The following is a 12,410-nucleotide window of genomic DNA, read 5'->3' as shown; positions in this document are numbered from 1 at the left end:
AAATCGCCAGGTTTACTCGCTTTACAAACTCAACTAATCGCTTTAAAATCGCCAGGTTTACTCGCTTTACAAACTCAACTAATCGCTTTAAAATCGCCAGGTTTACTCGCTTTTCAAACTCAACTAATCGCTTTAAAATCGCCAGGTTTACTCGCTTTACAAACTCAACTAATCGCTTTAAAATCACCAGGTTTACTCGCTTTACAAACTCAACTAATCGCTTTAAAATCGCCAGGTTTACTCGCTTTACAAACTCAACTAATCGCTTTAAAATCGCCAGGTTTACTCGCTTTACAAACTCAACTAATCCCTTTAAAATCGGCAGGTTTACTCGCTTTACAAACTCAACTAATCTCTTTAAAATCTCCAGGTTTACTTGCTTTACAAACTCAACTAATCTCTTTAAAATCGCCAGGTTTACTCGCTTTACAAACTCAACTAATCGCTTTAAAATCACCAGGTTTACTCGCTTTACAAACTCAACTAATCGCTTTAAAAACGCCAGGTTTACTCGCTTTACAAACTCAACTAATCGCTTTAAAATCACCAGGTTTACTCGCTTTACAAACTCAACTAATCCCTTTAAAATCGCCAGGTTTACTCGCTTTACAAACTCAACTAATCGCTTTAAAAACACCAGGTTTACTCGCTTTACAAACTCAACTAATCGCTTTAAAAACGCCAGGTTTACTCGCTTTACAAACTCAACTAATCTCTTTAAAATCTCCAGGTTTACTCGCTTTACAAACTCAACTAATCGCTTTAAAAACGCAAGGTTTACTCGCTTTACAAACTCAACTAATCTCTTTAAAATCGCCAGGTTTACTCGCTTTACAAACTCAACTAATCTCTTTAAAATCGCCAGGTTTACTCGCTTTACAAACTCAACTAATCTCTTTAAAATCGCCAGGTTTACTCGCTTTACAAACTCAACTAATCGCTTTAAAATCGCCAGGTTTACTCGCTTTACAAACTCAACTAATCGCTTTAAAATCGCCAGGTTTACTCGCTTTACAAACTCAACTAATCGCTTTAAAATCACCAGGTTTACTCGCTTTACAAACTCAACTAATCGCTTTAAAATCGCCAGGTTTACTCGCTTTTCAAACTCAACTAATCGCTTTAAAATCGCCAGGTTTACTCGCTTTACAAACTCAACTAATCGCTTTAAAATCGCCAGGTTTACTCGCTTTTCAAACTCAACTAATCTCTTTAAAATCGCCAGGTTTACTTACTTTACAAACTCAACTAATCGCTTTAAAATCGCCAGGTTTACTCGCTTTACAAACTCAACTAATGGCTTTAAAATCGCCAGGTTTACTCGCTTTACAAACTCAACTAATCGCTTTAAAATCGCCAGGTTTACTCGCTTTACAAACTCAACTAATCGCTTTAAAATCACCAGGTTTACTCGCTTTTCAAACTCAACTAATCGCTTTAAAAACGCCAGGTTTACTCGCTTTACAAACTCAACTAATGGCTTTAAAATCGCCAGGTTTACTCGCTTTACAAACTCAACTAATCGCTTTAAAATCGCCAGGTTTACTCGCTTTTCAAACTCAACTAATCGCTTTAAAATCACCAGGTTTACTCGCTTTACAAACTCAACTAATCGCTTTAAAATCGCCAGGTTTACTCGCTTTTCAAACTCAACTAATCGCTTTAAAATCGCCAGGTTTACTCGCTTTTCAAACTCAACTAATCTCTTTAAAATCGCCAGGTTTACTTGCTTTACAAACTCAACTAATCGCTTTAAAATCGCCAGGTTTACTCGCTTTACAAACTCAACTAATGGCTTTAAAATCGCCAGGTTTACTCGCTTTACAAACTCAACTAATCGCTTTAAAATCGCCAGGTTTACTCGCTTTACAAACTCAACTAATCGCTTTAAAATCACCAGGTTTACTCGCTTTTCAAACTCAACTAATCGCTTTAAAAACGCCAGGTTTATTCACTTTTCAAACTCAACTAATCGCTATAAAAAAGCAAGGTTTACTCGCTTGCTTAAGTTAATTCAACTAATTGCATTTAACAAAGTGAGTTAATCTGTTTCTTTAAAATCGTTGAGTTGACTCTACTTCAAAAAGTAAGTAACCCTATTGCTTTAGAAGTGATTAGTGGACTTTTAAAAACTGAATAAAGCTGTTGCCTTTAAATTATTAAGTAAAGAAAATATGTGCATAATTACAAAAATTAAGTACTTAACAGTTAATAGTTCCGAGTTACAAAGGGTTTACTCACTTTTCAAACTATCATGTTTTACAGTGTACAGCAAACAGTGTACAGTAAAGTCCCTCGTAGCTTCATATGTTCAGCATCATTATTATCATTACTGAAAAGAGTTTCATATTTTTAAGAAAATGTATCTATATTTTAACAGTAATTTCTATTAAATATGTTGTCCTTCTCAACTGCAGGCACTCTAAATAAACATATTAATTTCTTCCACATGAAGCAGTAAACCTGTTAATGGCCGTATGAGCAGAAGAGAATCAGGTCAGACTGTTCAGATGGATTTGATCCATATATATTGTTTGTGCTTAATCAAAAGCTGATGACATGAATGAAAGGCATATTGGTTTGATTTTAGAAAAGGAACATTTTATTTTGTCCTCTTACGTTCAGCTTCAGATGTTCTCTAGTCTGCCAAACACATCAGAGCCTGAATGACAAACAGACGCCGGTGTCACGCAGACGCATCTCTGCTCTTCCTCTTCCTCGTCTTCTTCTTCTTTAGTTTAGTGTTTGCCGAACAGACGGCATTATTTCTGCTTCACAGTCCAGCAGCAGATTCTTCAGCTGCTCAGCAGATAAACAGACCGTCTGGAAGAGGAAAACACCATTTCAACAACACATTTTTCACTATAATCATTCTTTAAAAATGTCTTTTCCATGATGACAGCACATAATGTTTGACTAGATATTTTGTAAGATACTAGTAATCAGCCTAAAGTGTCATTTAAAGACTGAACTAGGTTAATTTTATGGTCAATATTATTAGCCCCCTTAAGAATTTCTTTTTTCTCTATTGCCTACAGAACAATCCACTGTTGTCCAATGACTTGCTTAATTAACCTATTAATCTAAGTTATGTGATTGTCATATGTCATATGTGATTTAGCTATAATAATCAAATGTTCCTGTACATATTATTTGCAGCGCGTGAGCATGAATAATGTTAAAGGTAGATTTTTCAGCTGATTTGGTCTTCTTGCTGGAGTGTGTCCACGTGAGCGGTGTTTACAACATTCTCAGACGTGTGTGAAATACTGGAGAGCAATGTGAAAAGATTCATTCAGGAATCACCAGCAGATGATTCATCACTCAGTTGATTCATTCTCATCATTATAATAAGCAGACTTACATCATCCAGAGCTGAAGCTCAGTTCATACAACAGACAGAGAAACCATCTGAATCTTCTCACGCTTGAAGAGATCAACATTAATTGTCATCATTATCTCACCATTGTGGCACTGCAAACCTTGAAGACTTTCTCTGTGTGTTTAGTTTATATAATAATGATCAATGGGGTGCAATGTTATTTTACTGCAGTTTACAATGTACATGCTTTAACCATCCTGTTGTCTTATAATAATTTCTGTATACATCATTCACACTTCGGGCCAAAAATAAGCCGCATTCACTAAACCTCAAATCACTCAATCCTCAAATACTTTTTGCATGAAGATATAAGCTCATCTTCCTCACAAATTCTGCGAATGAGCAGACAAAATGAGGGTTAAATCGTAATCAGCCTATTGTATTCCTTTAGATTACTCTGGTTTAGTAGTTTAATCTAACTCCTTTATAATACTTTGAAACAGCACTGAATCCCATTCGTTTGTGTTCTTAGCGTAAATATTTTAAAGCTTTGAAAACGAAGACAGAAGAAAAATTTCTAGGTCAACTTTCATTTAGATGGAGTAGAATGAAGGTTTGACAGTGTACCACACAGTAGGAAGGACAGTTATTAATGTCTGATCTCTTTCTGAGAGAGGTTTGTCTCAGCCGTTTAAAAGCTCAACACATCAGAATGCAGTGAAGTACTGCGGTTCTTCTGTTCATTAATCAGTCGTTTACATCAAACAGACTCCGGGAAGCTTTTAACATCTCAGAGCTCCTCAAAACTGTTGACAGAAACTCTGAGACTCAGACTAAACACGGAGAGAGCAGAGAAACATCTAACAGAAGCAGCGAGAGACAGAAAAGCAATAATGAAAGAAGTCACTCGGTGCATTTCAGTCTGCAAACCTCCAAATGTCAAGGTTTTTTAAATTCAGCCATCAGTTCAACGTGATCAATGACTGTAGAAATCAGTCAGTTCAGTTCAAGACTTTCAGTTCATCACATTATACGTACATTCGCAACTGATCCAGGTATGTCTGATTGAGTCTGAATAAGTGTGAATAAGTCTATAAGTAAAACTGAGCCTAAATAAGTCTGATATGAGTCTGAGTCAGAATGAGTCTGAATGATTAAGTCAGCGTCTGGATACGTCTGAGTTTGAATAAGTTTTAATCTGGATAAATCTGAGTGAGTCTGAGTTTGGATAAGTCTGAATATGTCTGAATGAGCAAGTATGGAGAGGTCTGAGTCTGAATAAGCCTGCGTCTAAGTTAGTCTGAAATGAGTCAGAGTCTGGATATGTATGAGTGAGTCTGAGTCTGGACAAATGATGAAGTCTGAGTGTAAGTAAGTGTAATAAAATCAGATTGAATCTGAATTATGAATGAGTCTCGATGGGTCTGAATGAGTCTGAGTAATTTTGAGTCTGAATAATTTAAGTGAGTCAAAGTCTGATTGAGTGAGTTTGTGACTGGATAAGTCTGAGTCTGAATAAGTCTGAGTCTGAATGAGTGAGTCTGTGACTGGATAAGTCTGAGTCTGAATAAGTCTGAGTCTGAATGAGTGAGTCTGTGACTGAATAAGTCTGAGTCTGAATAAGTCTGAGTCTGAATGAGTGAGTCTGTGACTGAATAAGTCTGAGTCTGAATAAGTCTGAGTCTGAATGAGTGAGTCTGTGACTGGATAAGTCTGAGTCTGAATAAGTCTGAGTCTAAATGAGTGAGTCTGTGACTGGATAAGTCTGAGTCTGAATAAATCTGAATCTGAGAGAGTCTGATTGAGTGATTCTGGGTCTGAATAAGTCTGAATAAGTCTGGGTGAGTCTGAATGGGTCAGTCTGGGTAAGTCTGAGTCTGAATAAGTCTGAGTGAGTCTGAATAAGTGTGTCTGGATAGGTCTGAGTCTGAATAAGCCTGAGTCTGAGTGCGTCTAGATGAGTGAGTCTGAATGAGTAAGTCTGAGTCTGGATAAGTCTGAGTCTGGATATGTCTGAGTCTGGATATGTCTGAGTTTGAATAAGTCTGAGTGAGTCTGAATGAGTGAGCCTGAGTCTGAATAAATCTGAGTCTGAGTGAGTCTGAATTGGTCAGTCTGGATAAGTTTGAGTGAGTCTAAATAAGTGTTTTTGGATAGGTCTGAGTCTGAATAAGCCTAAGTCTGAGTGCGTCTAGATGAGCGAGTCTGAATGGATAAGTCTGAGTCTGGATAAGTCTGAGTCTGGATATGTCTGAGTCTGAATAAGTCTGAGTGAGTCTGAATGAGCAAGTCTAAGTCTGCATATGTTTGAATTTGAATAAGTCTGAGTGAGTCTGGATATATTCATTCATTCATTTTCTTGTCGGCTTAGTCCCTTTATTAATCCGGGGTCGTCACAGCGGAATGAACCCCCAACTTATCCAGCACATTTTTACGCAGCGGATGCCCTTCCAGCCGCAACCCATCTCTGGAAAAAGTCTGAATATATCTGAGTCTGAATAAGTCTGAGTGAGTCTGAGTCTGGATAAATCTGAGTCTGGATGTGTCTGAGTCTGAATAAGTCTGAGTGTGTCTGAATGAGTGAGTCTGAATAAGTCTGAATCTGAGTAAGTCTGAGTGAGTCTGATTGATTGTGAATGAGTGTATGAACTTACGCTGCTCTCCTGAGTCTCTTCCAGGATCTGCAGCTGCTCCTGTATTTCTCTCAGACGTCTCTCCTCATCTTGTCGCTGTCTCATAGTCCAGAGCCCTTGATCTCCTGTCCTCTCCTCCAGACTCCCCTAAAACACAGCCAAGGGGTTTCATTTGTGAATCAACAGACAATACATGTGTAGAAACAGAAGAGATAACGTTTAGGGCTGTTTTGAAGTGGAGTCACATGTTGCAAAAGGTTAAGAGAAGTGGAGAGATTTTGAAATCTGAAAGCACATAAATATGAAGACAGACTGAAACGGACCCTCTAGGGGAGATAAATCAAAGTTATGTGCAAACACAAATGCAAAGCCAAGTCAAATGCTGAAAACAAATGATGAGAAATGAGGAGCAGCAGAAACTGGTGAACTTTCTTAAGTTTTCACGCATCTCAAACAGTTGAGCATTAATGATTGAGAACTGAACACTGAGACGTTTGTGCTCTCTGTAATACTGTGAAAAGCAATGAAATCAGCACATATACTGAACTCTCCCCGCTGAATTCACAGAGACTGCAGATCTACACATCTCACATTGTTCTCACACATTTCCATCAAGCTAAATATATCTTTACTGACCCTCACAACCACTAAACACAGGTGTGTAGCTCAAATGAATGGGTTTTCCAGTGTTCTCTCCTCACGTTTCCACCACTGACCATCAGAAACAAACAACCACAGTGCATGGCTTTATTGTAAAGTTATACATTCCAGACGGTGTGCATCATATAGCAGACACATAAAGGAGACCTATTCTGGCCCTTTTTCCAAGATGTAAAATATGTCTCTGCTGTGTCTAGAGTGTGTGTGAGTTTGAGCTGAGAATGTCACACAGATGATGTTCTCCAGCTCTCTGAAACTGCCCCTGTCAGGCTTTGATCCTGATTGTGGTGTTTTGGTGACTGTCACTTTAAATGCAAATGAGATTGTGCTCTTTTCAGAAGAGGGCGGAGTTACAGATGGTTGTGCGTCCCCATAGCGTCAGATGTAAAACAGCAGTGTGTGTGTTGTGAGTGCTGGTCAGGTGTGCATGTGTGCTTCAGTGTGAGCGTATGCTTGATGCTTCTGTCAGTCTATTTGTGCTTTGGTTCAAAAATTTGCCGCCTTCACCAAACATCTACAAAAAAGTAGATCAATTAAATTTTAATCCACTTATCTACACTCACCGACCACTTTATCAGCCAATCACATGGCAGCAGCTCACTGCATTTAGGCATGTAGACATGGTCAAGACGATCTGCTGCAGTTCAGAGTGAGCATCAGAATGGGGAAGAAAGGGGATTTAAGAGACTTTGAACGTGGCATGGTTGTTGCTGCCAGACGGGCTGCTCTGAGTATTTCAGAAACTGCTGATCTACTGGGATTTTCACGCACAACCATCTCTAGGGTTTACAGAGAATGCTCCAACACAGAGGAAATATCCAGTGAGCGGCAGTTCTGTGGGCGCAAATGCCTTGTTGATGAGGCCAGAGGTCAGAGGAGAATGGCCAGACTGGTTCCAGCTGATAGAAAGGCAACAGTAACTCAAATAAGCACTCGTTACAACCGAGCTCTGCAGAAGAGCATCTCTGAACACACAACACGTCCAACCTTGAGGCGGATGGGCTACAGCAGCAGAAGAGCACACCGGGTGCCGCTCCTGTCAGCTAAGAACAGGAAACTGAGGCTACAATTCACACAGACTCACCAAAACTGGACAATAGAAGATTGGAGAAACGTTGCTGCTCTGATGAGTCTCCATTTCTGCTGACACATTCAGATGCTCGGCTCACAATTTGGCCTCAACAACATGAAAGCATGGATCATCCTGCCTTGTATCAGCGGTTCAGGCTGGTGGTGGTGGTGTAATGGTGTGGGGGAGATTTTCTTTGGGTCCATTAGTACCAATTGAGCATCAACGCCACAGCCTACCTGAGTATTGCTGCTGACCATGTCCATCCCTTTATGAGCACAGTGTCTCCATCTTCTGATGGCTACTTCCAGCAGGATAACGCAGCATGTCATAAAGCTCAATCATCTCAGACTGCTTTCTTGAACATGACGATGAGTTCACTGCACTCAAATGGCCTCCACAGCCACCAGAGCTCAATCCAATAGAGCAGCTTTGGGATGTGGTGGAACGGGAGATTGGCATCATGGATGTGCAGCCGACAAATCTGCAGCAACTGTGTGATGCTATCATGTCAATATGGAGCAAAACCTCTGAGGAATATTTCCAGTAGCTTGCTGAATCTCTGCCACCAAGGATTAAGGCAGTTCTGGAGGCAAAAGGGGTCCAACCCGGTACTAGAGAGGTGTACCTAATAAAGTGGCCGGTGAGTGTAGTTTGCAAGGAACAAGCTGACCTTCATCACACACACACTCAGTGAATGTTTGGGTTTTCCCTCATCAGTGTGCAGTATCTCAGCAGTGTTCACTCTCACTACAGTAGAGTGTGTTTATCATGATAAAAGGACCTGCAGAGGTGTTTAGGGGTTTTCTACAGTTAAAAATAGAGAGGAGGGTTAAATACTAACATCTCATATTAAACACCTAATGGAGGAAACACACACTCCTGAATATGATTGTCTATATGTATGTGTTTAGGTATAAACAGTGTTGTTCAGCCTGAAAGTCCAGATGTGTAGCTGCAGCTGCTGTGTGTCTGCTCACGGTGAAACACTGATCTGGAAACTGGCGTCTGGCTTATGAAAACAGAGCCGGAGTGAGTCAGAGAGAGACTGAAGCAGCTCTGGACGATTGCTCACTCAGTGCCACGTGGAAGCAGGAGCAGAGCCAGAGGTTCCCTGAGCAGAACCACAACTACTGCAGCGGAAACACACACACAGGCACGCACACACACACACACACACACACACACACAACAGACCTGAATTAACACACACAAACACATATTTAAAAACACACACACACACACACACACACACACACCATATTACACCTGGACTAAACCACAGACCTGGACTAACACACACACACGCACACCTGATTACACCTGGACACACACACACAAATAAAAATAAAACTGGGACACACACACACACAAACGCACACACACACACACACATTCCTGCAGCATTACAGCAGACGCTGCAGAACAGAAGTTCATGAATCAAAGTTACAGCTCCACTTTAATGTCCAATTCCAGAGAGTCATCCCAGCGTAAATGATTCAGTGTTCAGTGAATCAAGTGGCGTCAGGTTCAGGAATAAGTCCAGTGAACCGAACCGAATTGAACACAACAACATCCTGGAAGACAACATGGCAGAACACACCGATCCATCATCCCTGACCTATATCTCATATCCCTGACGATAACACAACCTATGATGTAAGCATATTTTCAATGACACTTTATAATAACTGCACACTATTAATCATTTATCAAGCATTAGCAAATAATACATGCATAAACCTAAAGTGAGGACTATATCTGCTTTGCAAACCTCTTATAAATGACATCAACTTTTTAGTTAAATATTTAATGCTTGATAAAATTGTTTAATATATATATATATATATACAGTTAAAGTCAGAATTATTCGCCCCCTTCGAATTATTTTCTTCTTTTTAAAATATTTTTCAAATGATGTTTAACAGAGCAAGGAAATTTTTATAGTATGTCTGATAATATTTGTTCTTCTGGAGAAAATATGATTTGTTTTATTTCAGCAAGAATAAAAGCAGTTATTAGTTTTTAAACACCATTTTAAGGTCAATATTTTTAGCCCCTTTAAGCTATTTTTTTTCTCGATAGTCTACAGAACAAACCATCATTATACAATACCTTGCCTAATTACCCTTACCTGCGTAGCTACCCTAATTACCCTAGTGAAGCCTTTAAATGTCACTTTAAGCTGTATAGAAGTGTCTTGAAGAATATCTAGTCTAATATTATTCACTGTCATCATAACAGAGAAAATAAATCAGTTATTAGAGATGAGTTATTAACACTATTATGTTATAAATGTGTTGAAAACATCTTCTCTCCGGTAAACAGAAATTAGGGAAAAAATAAACGAGCAGTCTAATAATTTAGGGCGGCTAATAATTGTGACTTCAACAATAAAAATAATAATAGATATAAAATAAATAAATGACATATGCTAATGCACAATAAAATGTGTTTTATAAAATAATGATAACATTTTAAAATACAATTTTTTTATTGTAAAGCTATCCAGATTATGATTTCATTCACAGTTAGACTTTAGTGTCCTTTGCAAAATAAATGAATAAAAAATAAAAAATAAATGAATGAATGAATGAATGAACAATAAATAAATAAATAAAAAATGAATGAATGAATAAATAAATAAATAAATAAAATAATAAATGAATGAATAATAAATAATTAAACAAATAAATAAAATGAATGAATGAATAAATAAATAAACAACTAAATAAATAAATAAACAACAAATAAGAAAAAATAAATAAAGGAACAAATGAAAAAATAAACAAATAAATAAACAATGAATGAATGAATAAATAACTAAATTAATTAATTAATATATATAATAATATATATACATTAATAAAAAATGATGAATGAACAAATAAATAAACAATAAATTAATGAATACATAAACAAACAAATGAATGAATGAATGAATGAATGAATGAATCAAAGACCTACAAACCAGACAGAAAAGGCTCTAATATTCAATAATAATCTGCATTATTCAACAACTGATGCAGATTTTTAATTATTAGCTTCAAACACAGCTTCATTTACAAGCCTATTTTAAGCCTGATAACTTATGATCAAAGCAAAAACAAACATCTGCAAATAGAGGAGCTTTTCTTTTAGTTCTTTTTTATTAAACATTTATTTTAAACAGTGTGTTGCGTTTTTTAAACCCTTGTGAAAAATGTATTGTTATTTATTTTTATAGTATTATGCATTTATTAATTTATTATCATATTTTAAAGGTCTGCATTGCACTTTTTAAATTATTTTTTATTTATTTTACTTTTTTATTATTTGTAATATTATGTCATTTATTATTATTATTATTATTATTATGTATTTTTAAGGTCTGCATATTTATTATTTTTTTATAATTATGTATTATTTATTACTTATAAAGTTTGCATATTTATTAATCTATTACAATTATTTATTTATTATTAATTTTTTAAGGTTTGCATATTTATTAATTTATTATAATTATTTATTATTTAACATTTTAAGGTCTTCATTGCATTTTTTCTATTTACTTTTTTTATTATTTATTTATTTTATAAAGTTATTAATATTATGTGATCTTTTCATATTTTTATATGAAAATATATTTACTGCTATTTATATTCTATTAATACAAATGCATTTTTATATAAAAAAAGTATTTATTAATTTTTAAGGTTTGCATATTTATTTATTTATTTAAATATTTTGTGATTGTTTGAACTCTACCATTGATTTCTAAATTTGCATATGCACTTTGTTTAATATTATTGCCTAATATTCATTAAAATACCAAAAACAATACATCTTTTTAACAAATCAATAAACAGCCAACAATAAATAAATAAATAAATATTCTAACCTCACTAGCATATATTTGGTTCTTGTTTAATGCCCAAACTCACTTAAAACTGATTCAGTTATTGAAAACAACACATGTTATCTGCATTTACTTTTCTTCTCCAGTAAACGTGTCTTGATTTAAGGAGGCTTTGATATTTATGCTGGAAAACAAGTCAAACTCTTGAAGGAGAACATATATTTTGCTCTTGTTTGTGCTGGAAAAGCAGATTGAGAAGCAGAAGAGAAAGACAGCGCTGTTGTGGTGTTTTCTCAACTACTGTTCACTAATTGTGGAGTAAAGTGACAGATGAAAACTCCCTGTCCTCTGTCCTCAAACCTCACATTCTCCTATAAATACTGCTGAAATCCCTCACACGGAGCTCCAGCCAGAACGAGCGTCACCGGGAAAGAGTCTCAAACAGCTCCCAGGCCAATAAAAAGAGAAACCAAGCTCAATAATTCATAATTTATGACACTTTTCCAGCCTGTTGGCCTGACGGAGATGTGAGCTACTGTTACAGACACGCATAATGAGAACATTAAGAACATACGCAGAACCAAACTCATCACAGCTGGAGGAAGAAGAGAGGAGTCTTATCTCTCTTGATTGCTTCCAGTTTCCAGTTGTTTTAGCTCACAATAACTCTATTGTCAGACAGCTCTGTCACGGTGTTCCCCAGGGTTCTGTCCTAGGTCCGACATATTTGAGTATTTAAATGCTCCCTCTAGGACAGGTTATTAGAAATCATTCAGCAAATTAACATCAGCATAAAAACTACTATACTGAGAAGTTGTTTTCCTTAGACTGGATTGATATACAGTTGGACGTCATGGTGGCTCAGTGGGTAGCACTGGGGCCTCACAG

General features: G+C 36.7%; 1 protein-coding gene across 13 annotated transcripts in view; it reads right to left on the bottom strand.

Moving 5' to 3' along the window:
- Positions 1-2,579: 2,579 nt before the first annotated feature.
- The window catches only part of fsip1 (fibrous sheath interacting protein 1), a 41,222-nt gene continuing 31,391 nt past the window's right edge, over positions 2,580-12,410 (bottom strand). For 12 of the 13 annotated variants that reach the window (XM_087289027.1, XM_087289033.1, XM_087289029.1 and 9 more), the window contains 2 exons: positions 5,977-6,102; positions 2,580-2,823 (listed from right to left, as the gene is read on the bottom strand). In XM_087289027.1, the coding sequence (XP_087145153.1) occupies positions 2,734-2,823; positions 5,977-6,102 (216 nt within the window). In that variant the 3' untranslated portion in view covers positions 2,580-2,733. 13 annotated transcript variants of the gene reach the window in all.

Source organism: Danio rerio, chromosome 17 (genome assembly GCF_052040795.2).
Source record: "Danio rerio strain M-AB ecotype USA chromosome 17, GRCz13ab, whole genome shotgun sequence".
Classification (NCBI taxonomy): domain Eukaryota; kingdom Metazoa; phylum Chordata; class Actinopteri; order Cypriniformes; family Danionidae; genus Danio; species Danio rerio.
This window is presented reverse-complemented; position numbering and strand designations above follow the sequence as displayed.